Source organism: Schistocerca americana, chromosome 3 (assembly GCF_021461395.2).
Source record: "Schistocerca americana isolate TAMUIC-IGC-003095 chromosome 3, iqSchAmer2.1, whole genome shotgun sequence".
Lineage (NCBI taxonomy): Eukaryota > Metazoa > Arthropoda > Insecta > Orthoptera > Acrididae > Schistocerca > Schistocerca americana.
Genome location: NC_060121.1, coordinates 160,853,378 through 160,871,275, shown reverse-complemented (window position 1 = coordinate 160,871,275; position 17,898 = coordinate 160,853,378). Strand labels below are relative to the sequence as shown.

At 42.4% G+C, this 17,898-nt stretch overlaps 1 protein-coding gene across 1 annotated transcript in view; it reads right to left on the bottom strand.

Moving 5' to 3' along the window:
• LOC124605943 (beta-alanine transporter-like) overlaps window positions 1-478 on the bottom strand; it is a 125,197-nt gene extending 124,719 nt beyond the window's left edge. Inside the window, exon 1 of the mRNA XM_047137902.1 lies at window positions 270-478. Coding sequence (XP_046993858.1) covers window positions 270-478 — 209 coding nt within the window. The remainder of the gene's footprint in view (window positions 1-269) is intronic.
• Window positions 479-17,898: the final 17,420 nt, after the last annotated feature.

The window sequence follows — 17,898 nt, the reverse complement described above, 5'->3', positions numbered from 1 at the left end:
TCCTGTGTGGCCTGAGATGCACCTCGTTAGCGCATTCCAGTATGCCTGCGGCAGAGTCTAACTTGCAGCCACACTGCTGTGTGTGAGCCGAGCACAAGCCCGTCACCTACTGTCATCGTGCAAGTGAGCTGCTTGCCAGTGCCTCCCCTGGAGGGCAGAGCGCATCAGTGCACTATGACTGATTGTTACGACATGCTGCTGGCCAGAGGAATGCCCCATTGGCTGCAGGTCAACCACCAGCACCCCTCAACAACTGCCTGCCTGCTTGCCATGCCAGTCCCACCGTGGCAAGCTGCTCATCAGTGCATGGCTTAGCTGCCAGCCACAGTGCGGCCAGCATCGTGGCCTCCTCGCCATGGCGACTTCTAGCCACGTGGCCTATCTGCTCTAGCTGTCTGTGCCGTAGACCATGCTGTCTCAAGCCACTCACACATGTGCCCATACCAACCTCAAGCCATGCCCCCTCCATCGCCACCATCGCACTTTGCTCGCCACGGTTGCACCAGCCCTCTGAAATCTGAATCCATGCAGCCCATCTGCTATAGTTGTCTTTGCTGTGGACCATGCTGCTTGATGCCACTTACTCATGTGCCCCATTTCACGCCACCAACCTTATTCTGTAGCTGACCCATCACCATCATCAGGCCACCTTTGTCATGGCTACACCAGGCTGCAGCAACCTGTAGCAAAGTGGCTCATCTGCTGTATCTGCCCCTGCTGCAGATCATGTTGCTTACTGCCACTTAGTCACATACTCCACTAGCCTCATTCCGTGACCAACCAGTCGACAAAATGGTACTGGCCTCACGATGGCCGCACCAGTCCATTGTAACCTGTAGCCATGCGACTCATATACTGTAGCCCTTTGTGCCGCCCTTGTAGCTGCACTTTCAACTTGCCATCATCCTGCAGACGCCGTGTGCTTATCGCCCTATCAGCCACTTGTTACCGGGAATCCTGGCGCCCAGTTGTAGGGTGCACAACGCTCACCTCCACGAGGACCACCTGCAACCATATGTCAAAGCAGCCTGCCAAGAGCTGTTCTGCCTGAGGGCCCTGGCAACGACCGCTGTGCCATTTTCCGCTTCAATGCTTTTCCTGTTAGCTACGTCAGGTCCACACAATCCACATACGCATTGCTGCCATCAACCATCACACAAAGTGCGTCACACAGGCCACTGCCATGACTAGGTGAGCACCCTTGAAGATTGATTAACGAATGCAATTGGGGACTCTCAGACCTTGGAACTATAGTTTTAATTGGACAGTGTTAAACCTATTGTGGTCAGTATGTTTATGGAGGACTTTGAGGAACGTACATTGGAGTCAGCGACCTTGAAACCTGCGTGTTTTTCAGATATGTAGACGATACTTTTGTTGTTTGGCCTCATGGTAGTGAGAATTTCAAAAAAATGGTTCGAATGGCTCTGAGCACTATGGGACTTAACATCTGTGGTCATCAGTCCCCCTGGAACTTAGAACTACTTAAACCTAATTAACCTAAGGACATCAAACACCCAGCCATCACGAGGCAGAGAAAATCCCTGACCCCGCCGGGAATCGAACCCGGGAACCCGGGCGCAGGAAGCGAGAACGCTACCGCACGACCACGAGCTGCGGGCTAGGGAGAATTTAAACCGGTTTTGGAACACCTGAATTCAATCCACCCGAATATTCAGTTCACTATGGAGGTGGAAAAGAATGGATGCCATTCCTTCCTTGATATGTTGCTCAGAAGGAAGACTGATGGTACTTTGGGACGTTCTGTTTATAGGAAGCATGCTCACACTGACTTGTATCTGCGAGCTGATATTTGTCACCACCCAGCTCAGTGTGAAGGAGTACGTCGTACATTGGTTCACAGGGCCCAAGTTATCTCAGACCCTCAAAGTTTGGCAGCTGAGCTATCTCGAAGTCACGTTTCGTCAGAATGGTTATAGTGAGAGGCACATCAAACGTGCGTTGCGCTATCAGCCTTCTATGCAACGGGTGAGTGACGATAGCAACGAAGTGGCACCTAAGTCTACGGCCTTTTTGCATTAAGCGGGAAGCATTTCAAACAGGATTGGCCCTATTTTGCGGAAATATGAGGTGAAATGTGTTTTTCGACCACCTTCTTAGATTAAGGCCCAGTTGGCGTCCGTAAAAGATGATCTTGGTTTGTGTAAGGCTGGTGTTTATCGTATTCCTTGCAGTTGTGGCATGTCATATATTGGTCAGACAATCAGGACCGTGCAAGACCGGTGTATTGAACATAAGCGTCACACACGCTCACAACACCCGAGCAAATCCGCTATTGCAGAACATTGCCTTGACACCAGTCATCCTATGAAATACAACAACACGGAGATTCTGGCTTGAACGTCCAGCTATTGGGATAGTGTTATTAAGGAAGCTGTTGAAATCAAACTATCAAGCAACCTTATAAACAGAGATGGTGGAGTTTGTTTAAATGCTGTTTGGAATCCGGCTCTCTCTCATCAAAAAGCAGAGGGACAGAATTAGTGCAACCTGACTTGTTGATTTATAGTCACTATCGATATTTCTGATGTTGGTTATCTTTGGCTGTGTGTTGACTTTGCTGTTACTTGTTCTGCGTGTAGTATCTTCCTTGTTTCTCCTCTGTGAACCGAGGTATAAAATTCCCTTGCACATTGCTTCCTCCTTGCAGTTGTGCCTTGAGAATGGCAGGGTGTGCTCCTATCGAAATATGGGCGGTGGTCGACGACGTCACCTGGCAGTAAACACGTAAGTTATTTCAGTGTTAAACTAGAATTTTTCATCTCCACTTTCAATTACAATTCTTACAAGAAACCCTCTGAATGCTAGGTCACAAAAAGCCAATAATGTTTTTACAGCATTTTGTACCTCATACAGCGTCTTCCACGCAACCAAAATGTAGCCGTCTAATAGCACAGGTGGAGGGACTGGAAGGATCCACTGGTGAGCACAGCATGAGGTTACGGGGCGTATTTGAACTGCTTAGTTGACGAGTAAATCACAATCGTGCTACTGTCCTAGTGGCGTTAATACAGAACAGAGCAATGGGGACGACACACAACGCAAATATTCCATTGTATCTGCAACAGAAGTTATCGACATTTCGTCAGAGAGGAACACAACGAATTTCACAGCCTGAGCAGGGAGAGGGATATGAAAATTAGCGCTTCTGCGGAATGAGTCAGCGATTTGTGTGGTGTCGTACAGGCTCGCCTGTGTGGACAATGTACATGAGGAGTACAGTGATGAAGGTACATGCTTAACATGAAATGATAATTAAATCAAGACGTTAACCTGTCGACAGGCGTTGATATACATGAACGGGGACAGTTGAAAATGTGTGCCTCGACCGGGACTCGAACCAAGGATCTTCTGCTTACATGGCAGACGCCCTGTCCATCTGAGCCACCGAGGGCACGGAGAGTAGTGCGACTGCAGGGATTAATCCCTCCATGCTCCCCGTGAGACCCACATTCCCAACTCAATGTCCACACACTACATTCGTAGTGCACCTGCCCACTACACTCATTACTCGCGGCAGACAATCTTACCGAGTCCCGTAAGAGTTCGGGCAATGCGTGTGCATCCAGCACAGAAGAAGAAGGTCAATGGCCGGTTAGCCTTAACTATATGAAGATGGTATCTGTTGTTTCGGATGTGTCCGAAAGAACAGATACAATCTTTATATACATGCTTAACAAGTGAAAGTGATACTGAAACAGGTATCGAGCGATGTAGTTAATCATCCCTTGGACAGAGAGCCACAAATCCCGTCTATAGTGAAACGCAATAAAGGACAATCGTTGTCCAACGAGTGCCGGGTACTAAAACATATTTATCTATTTCAAAAATCATCCACAGCATAGTAAAAAAAAAACAATTATGAATAGATTTCGAGTAAGATTGCAGCAGTAGAACCAGGTAGTGTGTAAGAAAAACAACGGGTATTCAAAAGAGGACAGGGCGCACTTATTACAAAAACTAAAACAGATGTTTGAGCGTTTCAAGGATGCTCGACGAAATTTACAAAATATGCCTGACGGTAACATACTAGGTTATCCACGCCAAATTTCGGCGGGGACTTATATTACAGTGATTTTAAGGGAAGCAGTGGTTCGCTGCGTAACTTCAAATTGTGCTGCGGAACTGGAAGACGTAATATGACGGAATTTCAAACAAAGAATCAAATTGACGATGTGGAATCGGCCCAGAATTTTATAGATCAGATAAAGAAACTTATCCCATCATTCAGTAAGGAATTTTTTCTCAGTTTCGACAAATCTGGGTTTGAATAGGAAATGCATTTGAAAGGAACCCTGGAAACTAGAGGCACCAAGGGAGTTGTATTATTATCAACGAACATCCGAACATCAAGGCCTTGACGCATTTTGTATACAATTTTTGTGTCTGTTAATGTAGATGATAAATTGGCTGGAAAGTTATTTACTGTGCTTCGAGAATTTGAGGTGCTCTGGCACATACGATTCCTCCTCGTGTGGGTGATCTTGGAAGGGCAGTAGTGAATATTTACGTCACAGCAAGCAAGAGTGGGAAAATGGGCTTAAGGGAAATACATCTACTGTATGAGTACTACTTTTGGGCCACAGCTGATCAAAATAACTTGCTTCCGCTTGATTCTTGGTCTCCGTATAAGAATCATACTTCTTTAAGGCATAGTTTCACTCCTGAAAAGTGCATGACATTGCAGATCACACCACCTGGAACAACATGACAAATTCAGCCTTTGGATGTTTTTTTTTTCCTTGACTGAACCATATATTATCGCACTATGTCTAACTATGCATTAAAGTTTAGCCAGTTTCACATAAGCTATAAGGCAGACAGTTTCGCATTCGATTACATACCATCACATTCCATCAGTTCTCATCACCCCGTTACACCAGTATGATTCTGTATGCATTCCTTAAAAGTGGATACCTTTCTGAACGTCCTCCATGGTTTGTAACTCCCAAGCAGTCCGGTTCGATATTGATGATGTGAACCTTCGTGATCTCCGTGGAACGCCATTTTCCATTCTGTGTTCATGGTGCAAGTTAATGGTTTGTTCTGACAATTTCTTGAATGTCGACGATGTCCTCTTTGTGAAGTGTAATAGATACATCCCATAGAAGGTTGATCTCTGCAACTTCTGGACAGTAATTTTATGTGATCCTCCGGATGTACATGGTGAGTCATTAGCTGCCACTATTTGTCACGTCATGATTATTAACTCAAGACTTTCAAATTAGTCTTACCAAAGATTTAACCTGTGAGTTCGCACTAAAGGGGTTCTTGTTAGAGAAAATTAAAGTGTGAACAAAAAAAAAAAAAAAACCAAGTCCAGCAGGTACGAGATAACAGAAAACAGACTTGTACGTAACTTTATTTTATTTAATCAATGACGGCAATGAGTAAGTCGTGACACTTTCATTAGGAAGCGGTTGTTTCTGACTCGTTAGCGATCGTTATTTCATAGGTAGAACAGTTTATTTGGTAGTTGTGAAATTTTAATTCGTTGCTTTGGTCACATTGTTGCGTATATTTGGTGTGTAAGACAGTGGGAAAGACACCCGTGAACTGCATCGGTTGTAGATTCTTAAGCGTTACTTTTTTTAATTAATTTTGATATCTACTAGTCATGTTAGTAATATTTTTAGGTGGCTGAGGTGTGGAATATGACGAAAAATAAGAAACGTAACGCCTGTAGACAGAATTATCTGTGTACGTACGCCTGTTTAATTTTACCTTCCAAGATAGTTTTCAGGTAATCTACAGTACCTTGTAGCTGGCAAGATGTAGCTTAATGGCGGCAGAGAGTCCGAGCTGACCGTGCGTTCTCTTCTGTTACACTTCTGTGTCATGAGCCGCACTATCACTTTAAGCTTTCCTGTCAGAATCATTACTGCCAATTGGTGTCCCTCATGAAGGTAGGTTGGTGCCCCAAAGGACGTGAGGATTCGAAGAGTTGTGTTTCATTATTTACCCGCCACGCTACACCTACTGCAGACTTGAAACATTGGCGCCCCGATATTTTAAATAATGGCAGACATTTCACAGTTCGTATAGAAATTAATAGTAGACAGATGAATCATGATACCTCAAGAAGAAACATGTACATTACTATTGTTTGAACGACGATTATGATGCTGTAATCAGATTTCCAGTACCTTTATTAGTTTAAAGATTAGTATCTGTCGATGAATTATACAAGTAACACCCAGCAACGAATTTCCAAAATGTAAACGCTTCATCAGATATTGCCGATCGCCATATCTTTAGAAAGCTATTACTGTAAACCTAAATTGGTATGAATGACAGGCATGTAACTTGAATAGTACATGAGTTATTGGAGGTCAAAGCAGCCGATTATTATCGATCGCGTCAGGCCATAAGTACTCCACAGTTACACGAAAAAACAGTAGCAGCATGGTTATATATATCTTTGTTCATCTATGTCTTTGTTTATACCCGATATATACTATTCATGAAGAAATTGGTTAAATATTTACTGTGTTTTAGAAAGCACAGAAACATTAGGCTCTTGGCCTACCTTTTGCTTCTTTTCTTTTGATATGTTTCTTTAATTGTTTATGTATTTAATAATGTGTGTTAGAGCGTGTTTATGGTCCAGCCATAGGAATATTTATTTAATTTCAAGTTATTTAAATGTAAATCCAGTATTTGGTATATGTTTCATTATGATTGTGACTGTGCGTTGGCATGAAGACATGGCGCGAGGACGCTAGCCAATCACAGCGCTCGTGAATCGGGAGACTGGATGGAAGCGAATTCCCGGAGAGGACACGGGGCGGTTGTGGAAAGTACGGGACAGAACACACGGGAGTGAGTGCTGGATGCGGACAGTACAGCGCGACGGACGCACAGTCGGCGGAAAGACTTTGACAGCGGAGCAGTTTGCGCGTGGTCGCGGCAGATAGAGGAACTTCGGAGTGCCGACTTGTGCACTTGTGAGAATTCCGTGGCTTCTACAGTGAAGACGTAGAGTGCGTTTAGAAGTGATTGTCTCGCGAGCTGTGTTGTTGTTCATAACTAATTACGCCCTGTAGGAATCTATTGTTTCCCTGTTATTCAACTTATATTTTATTTAATTGCTGGGCCATCGACACCAATAAGTGTTTTACAGAAATATACCACATTCTCAAAAGTACTTCTACTATCGTACTCATCATTTAAAGTCGTTAAGATAGTACCTGCAGATTTTATTTAATTGCAATCTTTCAATTATAAATTTATATGTTACTTTCATAATTCGCAATTGCCGAGTGATAGAAACCTTTGACCATTCGATTCATGTGTGCATTCTTATCGTATACTGTAGACTCGGCAGTATTTGTCCTGTAATGCGGCAACTACGTATCCCAGCCCTAGACAACGAAACCAGCCGAAACTTTAAAGATTTCAACGTTGAGTCGGAGGGTGCGTAGTTATTTGAAAGCCTGCAATCGTTATCCGAAAACGGTGTTTGGTGAAGGGAACCATTACCGAAAAATTTCTAAAAACGTCAGTTGAAGATAGTTCGTTTATTGTATCCACTGTTTCTTGAGCATTATTTGCAATAACACATGCTGCTTTCTCTCGAAACTGTTAATAGTAAATAATAATGTTTCACCTTTCTAGGCTCCACAGGAAAAACCAACAAAATGGGAATAAGAACTCATATTCGCCAGAAAACGACAGTTCCAGTTTTTCCAATGTAGAACATTACGCACTATCGTTTTCACAACAAAAAACTTCTAACACGTTAGGCGATGAAATTTTGTTTTTGTGATCGCAGTGGAAAATAATACCCAGTACAGCTAAAATCTAAAGGATTTAAAAGCTATATTAGCCAGTCCATAACGTCAGGTGTATTTCTCTTGTGCACAACGTACTTTATTATCATTACCGCCCATCCACCCCTCCCAAAATGGTGTTTGGTAAGGCCAAGGTGAACCGTTCCCGAAAAACTTTTACAAATTTCAGGTGATGAGACTTCGTTTCTTGTACCCACCATTCCTTGAACATTATTTGGAATTACAGATGCAGCCCCCATATCGCATCATCAAAATTCAGCTCCTTTTACTTAGAATAGAGTGGTTTAAGAACTCAAAATTATAGTACATGGTAAGTGAGCAAAAATGTTTTAAGTTCCGCTTACAAATACTTTCAAATATAGCTAAACAAAAATAAGTTATTGATTTTGCTGTGGAACTAGCTGTAACTTCATGTCTCTTTTTCTGCAAAATTTCAAATTACGAGATAAAGGTCACTAGAAAATTACGCATGTTCAATAGACAAATTTTAATGCACAAACTACTCGCAACAGCGTTATCGAAATCAGAAAATACATCAAATTAAGCCAATAATACCTTTTCAAATTCTTTATGTAACTATGTTTCACCATTTTAGGGCCTCAGAGTACAGCAAATGGACTAACATTAGCAATGGTGCAGATATGTGCGACGCCATGCATACATTATGCAATTGCTAACACTACTGGACGGGAGATAGCTTAGTAAGGGAGGTGGAGAGGGTGTGGGTAGGAGAATGGAGCATGGCTTAGGAGAGGCGTTGCTTAGGAGGGGGGCAGGATATGATGACGTCATGCATTTGTCTCTCCATGACAGGCAAAGGTCAAATCAGATTGGAAGTCACTATTACATTCCTACTGATATATATCTGTTATTGATTTAAGAGATTGCGTTTTCTCAGCCGCTGTTAAATAAAAATCACATGGACTATATCTAAATATATATCTTACTTGGGGATAGTGGCGCTCTTCCACTCATCAAGAGTTAAGTTGGTGAACTCTCTCCCAGGGACGTGACACCAGTGATCAGGAGTTTGCATAACGAAATTGTACATTTGCGAGCTCAGCACATTGACGATTGTGCCATAGCAAATGAAAACAGTGTTTAATCTCTTCTGGAACTTTCCTCTAGAACCAATGACGTCCATGATGTCCTCGAAAGCTGGTACAACCTCTCGATCCTGATGGTATTCATTGGTCTGGTTGACAGTCTGTAACCGAAGAAGATATTATTCATTGCACAAATCACTGGCCAATTCACCTATTTGTTCAATAATCGACGGTGGGTATAACACAGACACAACTTAAGTTTATTCTGCCTAAAATCGTCTGTAATCAGGTATAAATGTGACAAAATTTCATGAATTAACACGCATTTATGATAAAGATAAGAATGAATTACAAGAGACTGAAATATGTGAGTTACATAGTGATCTTGTTGAATACTCTGTAATGATATGAAAAGTATTATACATTTAGCTACACGCATCTAGAGAATGTCAAACCGAAGCATTGCTACGGAGCGTGAGTTGTACAATCTGCCCATTGTTGCGTGACAAGTGAAAACGTTTGCTCATATGCATTCAAGTCAGAAGGAATATTGCATCTTACTTCCGATGGTCACGGGTACTGCAGTTCCGTATTTGTACACTGACACCAAGCAAACGACTTTCAGTTCTGTATGGGAATATACGTAATGGATGTAAAAGTGGCAGTTGTAGACACTTGGATGACGACATATGGAAGTTTTAGTCTGACCGTGAAGCGTGTTTGGATAGCCTAATAATAAAGGGACCGTTCGCAGTAACCGAAAAATCTGCTTTCGAGCCACTCCATTATACACCGGATGGTTGTCCATATTCACAACTGTGAGTACATTTCATGTATTTCATAACTGCTGTATTTGCCACAGTGCCCATGCCTTTGGAAATGCAATATCGTCGTGACGTACCAGTTGGATCCTCTCCATCTGTTACGTTTTTCTAGTCCCCTAAATAACTAACTTTTTTATTTTCATGTAATTTTCAGTTTAATTATCTGTTGACATGCAGAAACTATATTAAAACCTCACACTTCTATTTAGACTTAATTTCACTTAAATTAATTATTCAGATCCTCATTTAAAGTGTTCTGATTACATTTTTGTAATTGGGTTTCATTAGGACATTGTTAATTAAAAGTTACAGTTAATTCCAGTCAGTATTACAGTTCGTTACATGCCAAATCCTACGAGCGAGTAATTATATTTGAGAAAGGTGACCAAAACCACCTGAAAGATTAGCATTCTCAAGTTCCAGTAAATACTTTAAATTATGTACAATTTATTATCTCCATAGAAATTAACTTGAAAGCTCACAGCAAGCACTATTTTACAGAGCAGATGTTGTAATAACCACTGTTAGATTCCGGACGTCAGCTATACGGATTGATCAGGAACAATGTTCAAAGCTTGTAAGAATCTTACAGGGTAGGTGGTGCTGAGTAACAATTGTCAAGAAAAGAATTCGATACGTTCCCCGTTTCCGAGTTGATAAGCATTGAAGTTAGCCAACCAGGCCGTTGCGCCAACAAATTCATGTGGCCTGCGTTAAACGGTGTTGCAAAACATGTCCTTCGTTTGGTTTCTTGTAGCCGAATAAGGCAGCGACACAAGAATTGCACTTTTGATGGTAATGAGGATCGAATCCGAGCCAAAGGCTGAGAATTCTCCTGTTCTGTCGTCTATGACTTGAGAACAGTTGACGCTAGTTGTGTCTGGTCGGCCACTTTAATTTGCGTGCGCAGCAGCCTGATTGGCTAACTTCAGTGCTAATTGACTTGGCACACCACTGAGAATGTTTTATTTCTTTCTCAGCACAGCCTACCCTGCAACACGCTTACAGGTTTTTCACACTGTTTCTGACCACACTGCATAGTTTTGTTGCCTTAATTTCGCACTACAATATGACCTACAGCATTGATTAGTTAATGCACTAATTAATGATTTCATGAAATTTGCCTTAATTGGCAATATGGCACTCACATATGTAACCGAGGAGATTCACAGATAGAAGAAAAACAGTGTCGTTTTGTAGGGGACATCCTGAGACATCAAGGAATCACCAATTTAGTGCTGGAGGAAAGCGTGGGGGTAAAGATCGTAGAGGGAGACCAGGAGATGAATACAGTAAGAAGATTGAGAAGGATTTTGAAGAGGCTTGCACAGGACAGAGTACCACGGAGGGCTGCATCAAACTAGTATGTGGACTGAAGACCGAAAGAACAACATTGTTTTCAAAATAACGGTTTTCTCTTACGGCAGTCTGTAAGTACTGGGACGTCACACAGAATTGCCAGCCGATAGTTTAAAAGTACTCGAGTAATGTCTACGTTCGAGTGCACCCTCAGTGTTGGTTCACCCCACAGTCATGTGCATTCAGTACGCAACAATACGCGCACATCTAACTGCGAAACTCAGAAATTGTAATAAAAGTCATTATTTTCAGGTGAAATCTGTAATCTACATTAATACACTTTTTATTGAACCGTGATGTGATCAATAACTACGGTGTTGGGCTCAGCGATATATATGATGGGCCCACTTAAATGAACCATAGGAGTGTAATTGTCTTTAACAGGAACTGTAATAAGAGAGAAGTGTAATATTCTCGTCTAAACAATCTAACATTCAACTTCATTACTGGACAGTGACTGTTATCAATGTCGGTCGTGTCCTGGATAACTGTACTAACAATTTTTGGTAGCGTAACAAACTGCTCACCCTACTTAGTAACTGAACTTCACGTGAAATTCATTGTAGTCACCCTACTTAGAAACTGAACTTCACATGGAATACATCGTATATGTTATCTAAAGTTTGAATGGTACATCCTCGAATAAACACCATCTCGCAATACTTTAAACATCCAGCTTCAAGGTGATGAAAATGTCTGCTCCCTTGGAGAGACGCAAGCTCTAAGTAATAGAATTACTAGTGTGTTGGTCTTGACAGATAACCATAACTATTACTTCGGCTCCTCAGTAGGATATTTAGCGTCTTGTGTATTGTGTTGTATTTATTACAGAGGTTCAACGGAGCCATATTCTATTTGCCATCCGCAAATCCCATAGAAGCTACAGGCGATCATACATGTATTATTTATGGCCATATGTGTAATTCGCCGAGCCAGCTTAATAACTATCTCGAACTTTGCTTAAAATACTTTCTTGAATCATTCACGCATAATTTATTGTGTCCTACATGCCACGTAAAATCATTGGTTCAGCTGTTGTGTGTTCATTTTAACCCATAGCTACTGTGAATGCTGACAAGACCACCATTAGTATGGAGGGATCTCTCACACTGCCTTTTTATTTTTTATGTATAAAACCTCTGTTTTGGTGAATATAATTCTGTCGTTTGTTACACTTCTTGGAAACAAATTTTATGAATATTTGCGTTTTTTAAACAAAGCAGAATTTAAAACACTCTGAATACTAGAACACATCAAAATTGGCGCCTTATTTTAATTTTATGTATTACTAAAATAACAACACATCGTTACCTCTCTATTCACCCACCAATTATCATCAGGGAGATAGTATTACACATTCGCAACATAACTGTACGGAAAAACGCATTTCAATTATGACAAATTGTATTTGGAATCATTTTGAGTTTACTAATATCATTTCAACCTTAGGGCGATTATTCCACCACATAATACTATCAAGGCTGAAATTATGCCAAATTTTTATTTTAAATATCAAGAATAAAGTAATTACCTTCCGTATTCTTCTGAGGAACTGAACTGGATTGTAATTGCTTTCAGCCTGCATGTGTTTCATACAGAACCTCCATAATTCATCAAGCAAACCGGAACACCACAATGTTGACGCGGATATCTCGTTTTTACGTCAAACAAGGACAACAAAGGGTTGATGTTTTTCGTTTCTCAAAAAAAAAAAAAAAAAAATTCTGTATTTCAGGCTCATATCTCCATAACAGCAAGTTTTCTCCGAGACTTCCGGAATTTTTTGCAGACGGGGTAGCTGCAAGACAATATTGCGATGCCTTGTTCTTATATTAGTTAGCGAGTTCTGTTTTCTCCATCGAAAACATATTTGTGTTCTTACCGAAGAAGTACGCGTCTCAGTCATCATCACGTATCACTTCATGACCTTCAGTTTCCTTCTCCAAATTAGTACGCGATCACTAAATACTAGAAATCAGCGTCATTATCACTTTCATCAAACTCCTCATCTGAGAATTCACTGAGGCGTTGTTGAATACACACATCCCTCTTTCATCGAAAACGCATGTAGAAGATTAGCTTTTCTCACCATGGAGAAACTGTAACGTTCGACAAAAACATGGCATGCAAACACTATGGTACATCTATGAGTGCTCTCAAGGCCTAAAACTAAGAAACAAATCGCAGCAACAATGCCAGATTTCTAGCATGTGTCACTTGCCATCCAATAGGAAAGTACACCTAAGAATGCACTTTACCTGACAGGGATGTGTGAAGTATCACAAGACAAAAAACTGTAGCGATCTAAGAGACCATCGATACTAGTTAAGGGTGTGACCTGCTGACAGTCTGCCCTCGCTCTCTATAGCCAATCCAGATCATAGTAGAGGAACAATGTGTTGACGAAGACAGCTGAAGGGCTTCACCTCCAGTTAACATACACTCTCTGGCAGTGGCACCTAGCCAGTTAGGACGTGTTCCACTTGTACTGTAGTTCCCAAAGAACAAACTTTTCTAATGTATCATTGTAAGGTGGCGTGCTCTCCTGACCTTCATTTCTTATATATTTCGACCTCACCATTGTATTCTGCGTATCAAGAAGTTTCATTCGAGCCCAAACTCGATAGGGTAGAGTCAGTTTTATATATTTCCATTTAATCAATATGCAAATCTAATAAATAAATCGCAAGTGCTCTCTGAGATTAAAAAGTCGACGCTGGCGTACACAAACATTCAAGACACGACGGCCACAGGAGTTTTTGTTCGGCGGAGGCAACCAGCCCGCTGGAAAGTCTGTAGGAGGGTGGGTTAGCACACAGCTGTGCAGGCCGGTCGACCACCCAGGGACCAAAACAGTTCTTTGCCAGAGAAAAGGGATAAAGCCCCTGCACCTGTGCATCTAGTGTCAAAAGTGATATCCCCTTACCCTTACATCTAAAAGACTGCCCATTATGTTTGGTGGCAACATCTGCATCAAGTTACGTCTCTGTACCTAGCTGCACTGGTGAGGGACACCGGCAAGCCATAGCCCTTACAGTAAGTTGTAGCCCGAATAGCAGAGTCGACAAAGGAAGATCGCTGGTTCCCGGCAGCACAGTTGTCAGCTTTGAATTGAACTACGAACAGCTGCAAGAGAATGATATATATATTCGTTTTGAGAACTGCAACAACACTTAGGTGTTGGCATAGAGAAAGACACTGAGCTGACAGAACTCATATTGCACAGATGTTCGATTGGAATTAGGTTGGGATATTGGGCCGACTAAATCTTTCCTCAAACTATCTAGAGCTTTCTTCAAACCAATTGCAAGCAATAGACATCCATAAGAATTCTATAGTTGTTTTCGTACATGACGTCCATGAGTGGCTGCAAACGGCCTCCAAGCAGCCTAACATAACGAGGATCCAGCCCATTCCATGCAAACATAGTCCACACCATTATGTAGCCACAACCATCTCGCACAGGGCCTTGTTGACAACTTGGCTCCTTGGCTTCGTGGGGTCTGCACCACAATCGAAACCTACCGTCAGCTTGAAACGTCTTACGTTATTTGATTTACAAACAGCTGAGTAAAACTGAACGTACTCAGACATTTCTCTCTTTACTTATTCTGATTATCACTAAACAACACAATCTGACTTTCAATAATCCCTACAAAAGAATGGCCCTGACTAACAATAACCTATACCTTTCCTGAATCACTTACCCCACAAAAATCTTCGTTACACCAACTAATGAAATACAGTGAGCGCCAATACTGCCAGCTAAATAAAAGATTCTACTTACTGAAGGCACTAACTACTGAACTGATAGGCATAGTGGTGTTCACATCCAACTGCCCAACACTGCACAAGCGAATATTCTAACAATGAGTCCAACCAGCCACAGACTACACACAGCACAGTCAGTGATTTTCATACAGAGCGCTACGTGGCGTTACCAACATAAAAACCTAAACAGCCCACTTAAAAACTCTCACCAACTCAAATGCGGACTCATATGACCAGGCCACGGTTTTCCAGCAGTCTAGGCCACAACCGAGGCGCTGCAGGTGATGTCATACTGTTAGAAAAGGCACTCGCGTCAGTTGTCCCCTGCCATAGCTCATTAACATCAAATGATGTGGGCTCCTGTATCTATTAAAAGCATCAATTCTTTACCCAATTCATTGCTATAAGGCATCATTACATCATTTTCAGCTTCGCAGCCTGCTACCCTCACCTTGCGCCATTTAACGGTGGCTGCGCGTGACTGCTGCCCGTAACACCTCTTTCGTTTCCCATACCTTTGCCTCGGAACTTTTCTATTTTCTCTCTACACTGCGATGCTACATGCCGATATTTATTACACCGATAACATTTAGGAGTTCGACAGTCTTTCTCCCTATGCTCACGCCTCTGTCATTTATCGCATATAATAGTTTTATTACATTTCGCATCCGTATGGCGTGTTTCATCACAATGGTAACAATAATTTTGAAATCTATGTGCATCTTCTGCCCTGATGGGTGTCTGCATCCATATTATTTTGGTATTTCTGTTGCAGTACTTGGATGTCTGTCCCATTTTACCACAACTGTAATATTTCATCTGCTTTGGTTGGTGTCTTTGATAATTCTGCCCGCTTATTTCCCTTGACTTCTGATTCTTTTCTCTCATTAACATGATTGCACTTTCTTTTTGTTGCGCGAGTTCTACAGTCTCACTTAAATTAATGATTTCGCCTCGACTGCGTACTATCATCTGTATTCTTTCATTCGCTAACCCTTGAATAAAACATGCAGAGCCTAGAGCATACAGCAATTCTATTGCATCCTTTAATTGTTCCTTATTTGTTACTCGTGCTACGGCAACCTTGAACGATTTGGATACCTCATCTATTCTATTTCCCCAAGAGGCAATTGATTCCCCCTGATTGGCTCTGAGCACTATGGGACGTAACATCTATGGTCATCAGTCCCCTAGAACTTAGAACTACTTAAACCTAACTAACCTAAGGACATCATACAACACCCAGTCATCACGAGGTAGAGAAAATCGCTGACCCCGCAGGGAATCGAACCCGGGAACCCGGGCGCGGGAGGCGAGAACGCTACCGCACGACCACGAGCTGCGGACTGATGCCCCCTGATGCTGTCTAGCTTGGAACATTTTACACGCATGAAAGTCAATAATTCTTATGTCCGCATAATTTTCCTCTAAAATGCTTCTGCATTTCCGTCAAGTCATGTGGAACCCATCATGATACAACACTGTCCACTAACGCAGCAACAGCATGCACTTCTTCAGAGGCGCTAGGACGACCTGACCGATGCATGTCTGACACAGTTTGCCGACCTTCGTTGAAAGCTTTTACCCAACATGCCACTGTTCTGAACGGCAATGGCGAATCCCCACATGCCTCTTGAAGACTTTGATGACACTGTCGTGCTGTACGACCTCTGGCTCATGCAATCTTGATCCAACTCCGCTGTCCCTGTTTCGAAAACATAGTGACACCGTTATGTTAGACCGCTCGCTCACAAGTGGCTGTGTTTCCCTCGATTTTGCGCACGCCGGTAACGTGGTACGGGCGAGTCCGTATGCTCGGAGGTAAGGTAGGTATGTCAACAACGTGTGCTAGCTGCGACAATAGTAGATTCCATTGCATAGTGTCTCCATAGCCGTGTTGCCACTGTCTAAGTTCCAACGTACGTATTTATGCCCCACTGTACAGTTCGCGCAGTCAGTTTAATAATTATTTCGTGTTTTTCAAATGTAATTTATTTTTACCTATAGGCCACGTAAGAGTGTCGCTTCAGCAAAGGTACGTATCTGTGAAACTTGATCTGCAGATTATAAAAAAAAAAAAGTCATGTGACTAGGGCCTCTCGTCGGGGTGCAAGTCTTTCGATTTGACGCCACTTCGGCGACTTGCGCGTCGATGGGGATGAAATGATGATGATGAGGACAACATAACATCCAGTCCCTGAGCGGAGAAAATCTCCAACCCAGCCGGGAATCAAACCCGGGCCCTTAGGTTTGACATTCTGTCCGCTGACCACTCAGCTACCGAGGGCAGTCGCAGATAATAATAATGTGACAAGGATCACATGTTGACTACTAGCTATAGCCGAAGGACGTCAGCCGCAAGTCACACACCCCACCAGGCACTGGCATCCAGCTGGTTAAGACGTTTTTCATTCCTGACTCCTTTAAGGATTGTAGCTCCGAACCGACTTACATTTCTAAGGTGTCCCCTCTCGGCCACACCAAGACTGGCTGATGACCTTGTAATCCGACTTGGGCGCGCCTGTCTGTACCTCTGTAGGGAATAACGATCTTTTTGTTCATATAAACCTATATCTTATCATTTACTACTCCCTAAAGATACCCACACCTCTGCTATCCAGATCAGGCCCCTCTGCACCTGGACATCTAGTGTCAAAAGTGGTATACCCTACCTTTAGACGTAAGAGACTGACCGTTATGTTTTGTGGCAACATGTGCCACGAGTTGCATCTCTCTACTTAGTTGGGCCGGCAAGAGACATACCACTCGGGAGCCATCATGCCGTAGTCACCTTGTAGTACAATCGATAAATAAAGATCGCTGGCATCTGCCAACGCTATTGCTAGCTTCCAGCTGAACTACGAATGGCTGCTGGCGAAAAATGTTTATTCTTGTGCTTGGAACCGCAGCAACAGTTAGGCGTTGCCATAGAAACATACACTGAGATAACAGAAGTCATGGAATACCTCCTGATATCGTGTCGAAACTCCTTTAGCGCAGCGTAGCTTGCTGTGGCATGGACTCAACATGTCGTTGAAAGTCCCATGCATAAATATTGAGTCACGCTGCCTGTGCAATATATCC